Source organism: Macrosteles quadrilineatus, unplaced genomic scaffold, assembly GCF_028750875.1.
Source record: "Macrosteles quadrilineatus isolate MER2022 unplaced genomic scaffold, UCM_ALF_1.0 Scaffold_1__1_contigs__length_201487025, whole genome shotgun sequence".
Classification (NCBI taxonomy): Eukaryota; Metazoa; Arthropoda; class Insecta; order Hemiptera; family Cicadellidae; genus Macrosteles; species Macrosteles quadrilineatus.
In genome coordinates, this window is record NW_026542594.1 from 153,275,464 (window position 1) to 153,288,514 (window position 13,051).

Below are 13,051 nucleotides of genomic sequence, written 5' to 3' on the forward strand. Positions count from 1 at the left end.
TTAATGTCACCGCAGACCAATTTCTTGATGTGTGTGGAATAAATAATATTTTTAATTCGGACAAATATCATTAAATTTAATTGAAACCCACCTCACATTGTGGATGTTGGTACTAGCATTACCGGTATTTTTACTTTACTTTAACGTTCGCTGTTACTTATTTAAGAAAATCCTGGGTGAAAGTAGAGAGTATTCGGCTACCAAATAGTAACTGATCAAGGGTTTCAACTCGAATATTTATTTAACAACAGTTTAAGAAAGCGTTATAGAGGTTTAGTGGCTATTCGTGCTGGCTAATGAATTCAGCCAGTGACATAAATGCTAAGACATGTTTATAGCTTTTTTACTGCAGTGAGTTTGTTTGACTCGGAAAGTCAGAGTGTGAAAGTGGAATACAGTTAAATTGTCTTGTGTAAAAGACATGTAGGAAGAGTAAACCATTTTAAAAACCAGCTAACAATTTAACTAGAGATAAGGGTTGGGCCACATTTTAAATTTTTAAACTTGTACACTGTGTAAAAAGTTAAGTGTTTAAATCTAAATTAAATTAAATTTTGTTAAAAAAAACTGTTCATTGTGGTAAATCTTATTAACGGATCTTTACAATTTTGTGTTTTAATTTGCGCTTACAAAATTGCAAAACACGACAACCGTTATCTCTAAGATGTGCGAAAGTTTACACACTCCCGCATCACATTAGGAATGACAAATGACTCTAAACACTGCAAGTCCCATACAAGTTGCACAACATGGGCGCTATGAGACTGCGGTTTTACCGTTTCACAACGATTTTCACGTGCTTCTACAACGTTTCCCTGTTTTGCGGTTTGCAGTAAATGTTAATGTTTTCTTGGCTTGCATAACTTTCTTTTTGCAACTACGTTTACAGTGTTGCAAAATTTGCTTCATAAAGATACTACTGTAATACGACGTGTCCAACATTAACAATATCTATGTAGGTAATATATGATAGAAACAGAATTCTTCCCGTACAAACATTACTGAAAGATATGAACGGTAAAAACACTGTATCCCAGAATTTCAAAATGGAAATCGATCGGTCCGACTGTTGTCCGATCACTTTCGAAATCTTGCTGAAGGCCGTATTCCCCACAGTCGTTATTTAGTTTGTTACGCGTAGATGTCTACATAATTTGTACTAAATAGTGGAGGCGGACGTCTGACACAACACGAACCAGGCGTCGGACAGCGTCAGAAACGTCCGTACAATCAGCTGCAGCAAACACGGCCAATCAACTAGAGGCCCGGGGCTGTGGTGGCTGTAGTAGCAGCAGCAACCGTAGTGAGGATAATGACTGAGGTACGTGGTACAGCCTACAGGGGAAAACATAGAGGTATTGTAAATGTAGAAAACATATCGTTAACAGCATTGTCACGTCATTTGAAGGTGTCTGTAGGGTATACAAAAGTTAATACGGTCAAACCAACTACTAACGAGACAAGCTATTTCCTATTGAACTGCTTTTTATATCATTGTTTACATAATTCTACTTCTCAGGGAAGGAAAGCGTAAGTGAAAGGTTCTGGTAAACAATTAAAACAGTTGGAAGTCACGGCGAGAGTTCACGACGAGCTGAGAGTGGGAGAGTAGCTAGGCGTCAAAATGCAACGGAACTGAGCACACACAAACCTACAGAACCAATAGTACACGAGTATGCTGGATATAAACCAACATTAGCCTAATGTTTCTTCTCTGCATGGGTATACGGAAAATAATGAGTGAGTGGCGTTTAAATGGATTATTCATGAATGAGAGCCGCCAGAGATGAGACAAAAACTAGGAAACACGTGGTGGCGCTCAGAGGCGGTGATTCCGGGAGCGAACACAAACATATGGCTGAAGTTCACACGTACAGTGAGCAGACCAGATTGTGAGCTACTGGGACTAATTGAAGTTTGCTCTTAGAGAATAACGCCCTGCGTACATGATACCGTTTCCAGTATAAGCGTTCAGGTGTTATTTGGAGAACGTTAATTATATTCAAAGATACTACTTTTACATACGTGTCTGGGTTTATAAGCGTTATTTCAAATCGAGCCTTCAATATAAGAAAACAAATACAGTTATTGAAATGTTTAATGTAAAAAGTTTGTATAGGTCTACGAGCATGTATGTCAAAAGTTGATACTAGCCACCCCTTTTAGTTCTGCATTGAGCGCGATGCAAGGTACACTACTGCTCGAATGCAACGTATAGACAAAGGGTGGACGTTTAAAGACCATCCTTTCCAGATTTTACGAACTGACCATAAACATGAAACATGTGAACAGCAGCAGGTAGATCGGAAACGCGAGTCAACGGCCTACTTGAGTGGCCGCGAGCAAGGGAAGTCTGGAACAAAGAAGAAGAACTGGTCGGTGAGTCAGAGTGCGGCTGCGCAGTGTTCGGACAGCAGCGCGCACCTCGCCCCGTCTGCACTGCGCCGATGCACAAGAAATACCGAAATGTCCGGCGCTCCGCTCAAAACAATAGCACCATTCCAACGCGAGGCTACGCCCATCGTATCGCAATGAATCAGTACAACACTACCACGTGATACGAGTCTCAAATAGGCATGGAATTTGAGAAAGATTCGGTCAGACTGCGTACACTAGAGGATGAGGACCCCCCCCTGTATCCTTTAAAAAGTAGGCTACATTTTTACCACTAATTAAGCAGTTGCATTTGGCAGTATTACGCCTGCATTTAACCTATAAATATATAGAGTGTCTAATGTAGTGACTGACCTGTAGCTATGTTGGGCCAGAAGGGGTCGTCACCATCGCTGCTGTAGTGCGGGTCAGCCTCCGCCACACTCCCTGACGGCATCTCACACTACAAGTACCTTCGTCTCTGGGTCACACAAACACTGGCACTGACACTGGATACTTGTCATCTTTACACACACACACTAGACTCCACTTGTACATGCTACATCTAAATGGAAAATACACTAAGTAAAGCCTGTTTTGGTATGAGGTAAATTGACTAGAAGTAAAGTGAAATTTGCGATTTTTGTGAACGGGACACAGCTCAACGGATGTTAGAATACTGTGTCGTGATTTTAAAGTTTAAATATTTTAAAGACAAAAATGGTAACTTCGTTTGTGTGTTTCCTCCCTAGCAACGGAGAAATAAGTTTTCTTTCTCGGTGCTTCTAAATTCGGATGATTTGACCTAGCTCTGACAACTATAGGCTAAGGAATATACTTTACAGTTAAAAACATATAGTTGTGCCTTTTGCAACTGTGTTTTCCATTTTCTTAATCGATTAAGTGCAAAAACATAGTCACATCTGGAACTAAGTAAGAAGTATTTTAAATTCTCAGCGGCGGTCCAAGTCTCACCAATTGCCAACGATGACGACACAGATAGACCTGATAAGGTCGCAGCTGATGAGATTTTAAACACCGTATCCCAGACTAATGCACATGTAGCTGGATGTGAGTCATCAGTCTTGTCTAACCGAGACCACGAACATAGCATCTCTCTCATCAGTCTCTCGCAACGCCAGCGCCACAACAATCAATGACACTACTGCTACAACAGACGTATTGCTTGCTGGATTAACTATCCGTCTATTGACACTGACGTGCGATAGCGCGTTATCACGAGCAAACAGTAACACCCACCCGCTGAGCCCGGCATGCGGCGCGGGCTAGGTGGGACCGCTCTGGGGCTACGGTGTATGGGTTGCTATTGTTATTACTAAAACTGGGTAGATTAGGTATAGTTGTCAATATGAAAACGAGATAGGTACCCTCTGTCAATAGGAATAATGAAGGAACAAAGCCATGACGTCACGTGTGTTGGGAGTTCTGGAGTTCTAAGATCAGAATCATGCAAAGTAGTCCAGACTCCAGAGAACCATTCCGAGCTTTCGAAACGTGTTTCACTTCGGACATGTAGATCTTAATTGAATTTCAAATGTGAAGGCTATAAACTAATGTCGGAGATAAACTGGAAACTATGTAGATGTCAAATAGTTGCGTCAGCCTTTCGCGGGAGGTGGAGTTTTTGTCGAGGAGTTGACACATGAATGGAGATACTCCGGCCCCAAAACGTCACGACCAGGAGCTGCGTGTAGACGCAGAGATATCGCAACGACAACTACTGGGGCTCAGTGGCTCAGCTACGACGTGATAACTCTCTCTAGTCTATAGTCCGCGTCCGTCGTCTACTCTGTACTTTTGTATTTTGTCTCAATACCCTAGTGCCAACCTAGTACGTTTTGCCGTGTTAGACATACGTTTCCGATGTAAGCGTCTCGAGGTGAAAGGATGAGATAATCTAAACAACTCGCTGAACTTTACCGTTTGAACCAGTTTGCCAGACAGCGTGTGAGCGTGTGTGTAAACTGCAGGATACGATGGAGCGTCTGATCGCTTATAACGGTCCGCTCTCCGCTCGCCGAGGGGAACGTTTTGCAGCAGAGCGGCGCGGGAAAAGCTTCGTGCGGTATGCTGATAGCTCCTGACCAGGTCAACGAAACCGGCCAAGACATTCAACTGCTAAATAAAACTACGGCATTGCAACACTTCCTTCTCAACCAGAAGATTACAGGAGAAGACAAAATGTAGGTTGTAGCTTGTATACAAAGATAGAAATGAACACTGTCTCAGTCCCAGTTAAAGACAGTTATTGTAAACAAAACACGAGTAGTATTTGGATCAGATGCAATACATACAATCTTTTCTAGGTACCAAACACGGAGACAGCTATAGCCATAAGACTAGGAGATGTTGGGAGGCCCTGGTTTCTTTGCGTAAGTCACAACGCCAGGACCGCGATTATGACGGGGTGTTACAAATGAAACAATACATATTACAACGCGTACTACCAAACCACCAACATAAATTTACTTTATGACAGAGGTAAACAAAGTACTTGTATTTTGAATTTTCTTCTTGCTGCCCATACCGGAGATATTTTTACAGGAATTCAAGGAGGAAGTGCTTAAAACGCTTTTTAGGAAAAGCGATTTCGATACTGTACTCAAATTATATTTTACTGAGGTCAATCGTTTAGTTAGAATTATACAGTGCCATCGGTGACTTGTCAAGCGTTAAATTCACCTTCATGACCCGAATGTATCTCAGGATTCTATTTACACCATTGTGGCTGGCTGACGACGCCAGCGATACAACTGCGGCGGGAGGCTGGAGAGCTCTAGAGTTGCGCGTGTGGACGGAAGTGTCGTGCCGTGACACCGGAAACGACGGCTTACGGGATTGTTAGCGGGTTATCGCGGATAATGAGTAAATGGGTCGGAGATTGTTTGGCATGCCGAGAGAAGTGTGAGAGAGAGGGGGATAGAGAAGGGGGAACGACACAACACAACAGAACAGAACAACCCAGCCTCTCCATCACACGGTCTGGTCCAGCTGCTGTATAGTGCATGTATGTGTATTGTTATATGTTTTGCCCTTGAATTTTAGCTACAGACATTTCCACTTAAGTCAAATGCTATAATGTCGGTTTGATCAAATTGACAAAGAAAACCACGCTACGTGCATTCAATCACAAAAACATATTTGATAAACATCCAAAGCAAGTTTCTAACCGAGTATCTCGAAAATAATTCCTAATGTGCGTACCAAAAAACTTGTGAAATACAACCAATTATATCGGCTTATCAGATAAACTGCTGTTTCAGTTGATCGCCATAACAATCCGCTGACGTGTCGCGGGCGGGACAAGGTGTTTACAGATAATGCCAAGGTCCTTATTTCCTTATCACTGGTATGTTTTGACCACGTCATGCTAATCACACTGATATTACTGTGAATGTTACAAATTTAGTCTTTTGTGATTGCGTCATTTCATAAATCCGTGATTACGTTAGAATTATTATTCACTTAAATCTCGTAAAATCGTAAATCACGTTTCTAAAACTATATAGGTAAGGCTGGCGTAATTATTGCACTGTGAGTCGATGACTTTATTGCCAACTAGGAATATAACAGGAGAGCTCACCTACTAAGACTATTTTATCTTGTATAGTCTTATGTTTTAGTTTGTAAAGTATATAGTAGTACCTATATAGTATTTAAGCTCAATAGAATAAATAAGTACCGAAGTTTTGGCCTATTTCTTGTTGAGCAAACCTGGTGGACCCTCATACAGGTTTCGCTGAAGGTCTGTCTATATAGTATAGGACAGAGTTGTCACAGTATATCCAAGTGATCAGTGGTACTACTGAGCGAGGGGCGAGTGCCAAGGTAAAGGTACATGTTTGTTATGATATCTGGACCGCAGCCGCAGCCGCAGCCGCACGTGAATCATTAACCGGCCGCGGGTTGTCCATAGCCATATAAAGCTGCGAGGCGGCTGGGCGCTGACTCAGTCTCTCACTTTCACATCTCTCCGTCCTGGACCTCGCCTGCTCAGTGCTCCGAGGATGAGACCCGAGTAACTCACAATCCTCGGGGTAACCACTTTCAATTTGCCTCTAGAATGGACCGAGGCTTCTGCGAATTACTGATTTCTATCCTCAGATCCGTATGGTTTCTCTCGATGGCAATCAAGATGTTCGAAATCGAAATCGGAAAACTTAAGTGTTTACTGGTCGGTATAGTGAAAGTATAATTACCGAAGTAATTTGACGTTTAAAATCATAAAATTTTTCTGGTAGGCTATACGTGGAAAAAAATGATTGTTAAATGTTTTTGTCATGAAGTCACGTGAAAATTAAGTGACCGAATCTCTGAGTTCACGTTTGATTTTACGTTTTGCTTAAATAGAAAAGATACACATACATAGTATGGATGTCTCTCTTCATTCTATAAACCTAGTACAGCAGTAAAGCGTGGTTGTGTATTGTTGCAGTTCCATTGGTTAAACATTGCTAGCTCTTAAAACTCCCTTTCTCCTGTAAATCTGTGACATCAATTGGTTATATGACATACAATAGTAATTGTACATCAACTGTACATGCTATTAAAATTCACATAAGTTTATCAAGAAGTCGAAAAGTAAATTGACCAGATAATAATGACTGAAAATAATCTAAAGTCTATAAATCTTCTCCTCAAGTTTTACTGACTTATAGGAGTAATTCCACAATACCAAACGTGTAATTGGCAATACATTTATGGTTGTTGAAATGGAAAATCAATAGTTTATTGTTGACTATCATTTGAGTTGTGCCCGCCTCACTCCTGGACAGTTCTGGGAAGCACGGTATAGTGTCTGGTGGAATGGCTAGTGGCGACTCCGATCTTTGGTCTACCTGTTTGTTGGCTTACCTCCCTCGTTAACACCACTTCCTGAGCTCGTATGCAGTAGTGAGGATTTGGAGGGATTAACGTCGCATCTTGCTTCCGCCTGCATATACAGTAGACTTTGTCCAGCGATAGCAGTTTGTGCCGTGGAATAGCCACGATAGGGTCGTCGTGACCTCTAATTTATTCTTCTAATTAAATTCAAATCAATTAAAATTTCGCTATATCGTTCATCGGGAAAAATTTCAATAATCCAAAAATAAGAAATATATTTTTAAAAGGCAATAAAACAATGAGAGTATTGAAGACCAGCATTGACCAGTTGACCACATGCTAGAGGTTAGTGGAGGTTACGTCATATCAACAATGTGACCTTGTTATCAGCATGAATGACAGCGGCTCTCTAGCTCTAGCCTCTACTGAATGGCGGACGACGTATGTCTATTGTAAGAATACTGTGTTGTATTGTGAGAACAATGTGATACGCTGATTATAATCCGATAATTAAGAAAAATTGTAGACAAAATTACGTTTAATAGGCTATAGGAAATAATATTCGAGAAATAAGATTGTTTGTCTTGTTACATTGTATGTTATTTGTAGCTACTTTAAACTTGATAGATGTCAGCATAGGCAACTAGTTTATGTCATGTGTATACACAATTATTATAATATCACGTTGAGGTGTCCCCACAGTAAAAAAGTTACGTCTACATTCAATTGCAATTTAACCATAAATTGTGAAATTCTTCTATATGAGAAAGCTTAAAAAATATTTCACTAAATATATATTAACTCAAACTTATACCACACAAATCTTCCTAACTTTCAAGCAACTTTAAAATAAAAAAAATATTTTAAACTATTTTAAAGGTGTCCCTTTATATTCGTAATTTATACCAAAACAGGCCTTTATACATACCATATTCTATTGTCTGATAACAAAACGGAGAAATAAATGGTAGAAATAATCCAAATACGATGAATACACACGGCACCAGAACACCCACACACGAGAAGGCACGTTAGCGCTAACACTGAGGTGTGATCATAACTAGGCACTAGGACCAGGCTAGCAGCTACCCCCTCCACAGCGACAGCAGTAGTACCACCACCACCAGCAGCAACAACCGGCAGCAGGGCTACCACCACCACCATCAGCAGCTCAGCATTGATAACATCAATCAGGGCGATTACTTCCTCTCGGCTGATTATAGATTTAGAAATTCTTTGATCGTTACTCTTTGAACAACTTAGAGCATGTCAAATTTTGATAAAATCTACCAACCTATCGATACTGGGGACTTGTAATAATAACAGCTCTAGAACTTTGAGTTAAGTGCTATCCTCAAGAGATGGTTTAATTAATTAACCTTGAATTGTGTTTGGTGCTCACTGCAATCACAGAAAACATACGTGCTGCAACTTAGTAACATCCATTTCTTGGAGCCCGTTTTAACCATACTAATAGTCGACACTTCATATACCAGTTTTACTAATCAGTACAGAGACTTATATCATTGACTACGTATGTATAGTCAATGCTTATATGTAAATAATACATTACTTAATTAACGAGGAATTGGGCTCGACAGGGTTGTGAGAAAACTATACACAACTCCCCATGTTTAGTTTAAATCGTGTGTGATTAATGATAATCAAAGTATCTTACCCACAGAATTTAAAGGACGGCTGTGGTGTGTAAAGGGACTTATCCCAACTCCGCGCGGTGGTCAGAAATCTGTTAAAATCCCAACTCCGCGCTGGTTACTTTACTTCGAGTACCTCGCGGCACATGTCCAGTTCCACGCGGTGATTATATGTTCCAAAGTCTTAGTTAATACATAATTATTAACCTAACCTAACCTTACCTTACCTAAACTAACATAACCTAACCTTACCTTACCTAAACTAACATAACCTAACCTTACCTTACCTAAACTAACATAACCTAACCTTACCTTACCTAAACTAACATAACCTAACCTATCCTAACCTGTCACATGAATAAAGTAGTTAGCATATGAACAATTAAAAGTGTAAAATTACATTTGACATTTAACTACACACTAAAAGTAACCACCGCACGGTGCTGGACTGGACCCTTCGGGGGTCATAAAACTATTCCTCACCCAAAATCTGACCACGCGGAGTTGGGCTATCCCCGTGTAACAATCCTGATTTAATAATCCCTAACTATGAACTATTAACTATTTATTCCCCTAACTATAAACGGACGGTGTAAGTTTAGAATGGCAACAAAAACCCAATTGGCAATCTAAAAATAACACTTGTAAAGTTTGGTTTTGGATAAATAAACCATCACAATTGTACCATAAACGTTTGTGGTTTAAAGCTCCATTCAAACTAGCGCTGAGTGTATAGTGTATAGTGACACCGCTGGTATACACACACTATACAGCGCTGAGTGTATAGTGTATGGTGACACCGCTGGTATACGCACACTATACAGCGCTGAGTGTATAGTGTATAGTGACACCGCTGGTATACACACACTATACAGCGCTGTGTGTATAGTGTATAGTGACACCGCTGGTATACACACACTATACAGCGCTGAGTGTATAGTGTATAGTGACAACGCTGGTATACACACACTATACAGCGCTGCGGTGGTGAAAGGTAAACATCACGGCGACCAGCGACCTGACAGATCTAGGCCGACTTTGTTTATACCTCAGATCGGATAATAACCCAGACAGCTTTGGGCAAGTGGCAGTCACCCCAGCTCCGCTCAAAACTTGAGAAAGTCACTCGGCCGAAATCGTCCGGTTTTTCTTCATCACGTATCATTCATTTATCAACTTAATTGCCCATTAAAACATTAGCGGTGTAGTCCAGGTTTTTGCGAGATTATGAAAGATAATTTACGGCGAAGGAAATTGTGACAGATTATTTCTGTACGTGCAGTTAGGATATCGTTGATTGCGGTGACATACACCCGACGGTACGTAAACATATTCGACATTCTGGGCGGAATAAGCGCTTCCTGCTGATCGTAGCTAAAACAAAACAGTTCACAACTGTTCAATTTATCTTGTAGTTCAAGAAAATACGATATTATTTAACAAAACAGGCTAACAAGTAACAGAGATTACTACTAATAGTAACGAGGCCAAAATTAGAAATTAGCGGTTTTGGAGTTAGGTCTCTCTGATTTAAAATATTTCTGAATTACAAATTTGAATCAAAGCCGCGATTATGTTCATAACTTTATGGTGGTAATTGAAACTTTATGACGATTGGGCATTAAATCATATATTCCGGGTGATGTTGATTTTAAATAATTTACTCAGTCAATAAACGTATTTACCATATCACTTAATTCATTTGGATATTGGTTTAGTTTGCTCGTATGTGCATAATAGTGGAGTTTGGTATACTCTCTTCTATACCACAGTATTACACGTCTTACTCTTGTAAAATAACAATAATATGAAAAATATACATAGAGTTTTACTTTCACCACGCTTATGATTATTACCGTATTTATGGCTCCGCTCCACACACATATTATAGTTTTAAACAATGCTATTTCCATGTATAATTACGAACAATCATGTTCAAATAATTAATTATAATAATAGAACAAGTTTTAGATTTGTAAAGATACAGTAATCACAACGCATTCGTAGCGAGGCCCCCTTCATAGCGTGGGTATGCAATATGAGTGCAGTGTCTATATTGCCTTCTCACCCTGCACGGCGCGGCGTTGCCCGCCATACGCGCCAGCTATACCGTGTCTATTCTGCACAATATTTTGTATTAATATTTACCACTAGATTTCTTAGAATGCTCATGTTTCTTTACTTCGATTCCCAAAACTAATTTCAGCAAACGATTAAAGATGCCTTAATACAATTTTAATTCAATAAACTTAATCTTAATATTGAATCTCAGACATATTTTTCGTCCCGGCCAAAGTTAATTTTTTTTTTAATTTTTGTATTACTTTATTTTAAAATCATGGTAGCCATTAAATATCTGGTCCGATTAGAGTAAGTTATTTAGGTTATTTAGGATAAGTTCAAATTGTTTATGAGTTTACGTTTAGTCTACGATTGAAAAATATGTTTCGTCGATAGACTAGTTAATAAATTTATACCTGCTCATTAATTTATAAATACTATCCCGTAGCTTACTTATGTGGATATTTTCAAGTTAACAATTTAAAATTCCAAACTATCCTTGGAAAGAGCTTACCATGTTGTTGCAGCCGAACATACCATAATGAAGCCCAGTACAGCAGGTTTAGAGTCAATTGTTGCTTGTGTTTGAACGCTTGAGTTAACGCAGTCACAATGGCATATTTACATAGCGCAGTCACAACACGCAGCCATGTAAACAGACATGGATATTTGGCGACTAAACAAACCCGAATGCCACAGCTTACTTTCACTTATTGGTGAACAAGTCCGGCCTTATATAGGGTGTTTTTATAAAAAGAACAAAACCCAAATTACAAGTAGAAAGATTCACTGTTTAGGGACAAAACAAGCTCATTTGTTGGTGGCCCTGCTTTCTTCATTTCATTGGAGGACCTGCTTTCTTTACTTTATTAGCGGTCAGCTGATATATATTTTAGCATTGTTGTCTACACGGTTTAGTGTTATTGGGAATTTAATGTGAATGAGACTCAGTATGGTATTTTCACTAGCACAAAAAGTATGCAATGTAGAAGAATGCATTTAAAGTAAACCATCCATTGCTATGGCAGGAATGGCAGGGTCCATCCATGCTATTAAAGATCAATAATACTATACTTTTTCCCATATGTGTACATTATCAGTCTTAAACATTGATTGCGTAGTTTGCAGGTTTACTGCGGTGGGGGTATTAATTTTGTATAAAAAAATACTTAAATGCAGTAGAGAGAGATAGAGTTCATATATTTACTGTATTTCAAGGTGATACATTGCACACAAGAATTTAAAATAATAAATAACAATAAAATATTATATAATTGTAGTGTCCGCTTATCTAACTTTTCAGTACGTATACTGAGTATGGTATATACACTTTCAAAGTAATGTTCCAATTTAAAATAATTCATATTTTGAATGTTAATACCACTGAGTCATCCTCAAATACGTAACAACATCTCACTGTTCAAGTGCCTTGTGATAGCGTTGAACAATCGCCACTTGACTCTACTGTGCAGTGTCAATGGCGATCTCCCGCACGCGCGCGAGTGTGTGTGTGTGCGTGTGAGAGTGTCACCTATAAGGTAGCTGCCACGGTGATTGCAGTACATACCGTCACTGCTCGGTCAACTTTCTTTAGAAAGCACTCTGATTTAAATAGTCTCAGATCGTCGTCTGCGAATTCCCAGATCCAGAATGACCTTTGCGGCGGCATTCACTGCTCGACACTGACCTTTCGACCGACATTTTTATGTTGTCATCGCTTCGCTTTCTAGTACAGTTTATGGCAGCATTGATAGATGCGATAATGCGGTCTTCATGTAGAAACCTTGCGTCACGTCCGTGATTCGGCAACAGAACCGAATGTTCTCAGCGAATCGACGAAGAGTGAATAACTGCTACAAAAACAACGGTCTACTTTGCATAACGTGTGTCTCGAAGTAAGGGCTTGCAATAGCTATTTGTGTATTAAGAGCGCAATGACTGTTTATATGCTCGTAATACACACAACATTTTTCCTACCACTATAATTAACTTATCACAGCACAAAGATTAACTTTTTAGTTGTATATAAAATTTCACTTATGTTTGTTTGATTTTTTAGGCTATGTTATTTGCTTTATTACCCGTTGTTAACGTAGCTGATCCGCGACTGTGAATTG

The 13,051-nt window shown here is 39.5% G+C and overlaps 1 protein-coding gene across 9 annotated transcripts in view; it reads right to left on the reverse strand.

The window, feature by feature from the left end:
• Positions 1-13,051, reverse strand: part of LOC128987629 (protein TANC2) — a 139,399-nt gene that overhangs the window by 83,321 nt on the left and 43,027 nt on the right. For 8 of the 9 annotated variants that reach the window (XM_054408653.1, XM_054408645.1, XM_054408622.1 and 5 more), the window contains exon 1: positions 2,749-2,938. The exons of the other annotated variant lie outside the window; for it this stretch is intronic. In XM_054408653.1, coding sequence (XP_054264628.1) covers positions 2,749-2,830 — 82 coding nt within the window. In that variant the 5' untranslated portion in view covers positions 2,831-2,938. Of the gene's footprint in view, positions 1-2,748; positions 2,939-13,051 lie in introns of those variants that run through there. 9 annotated transcript variants of the gene reach the window in all.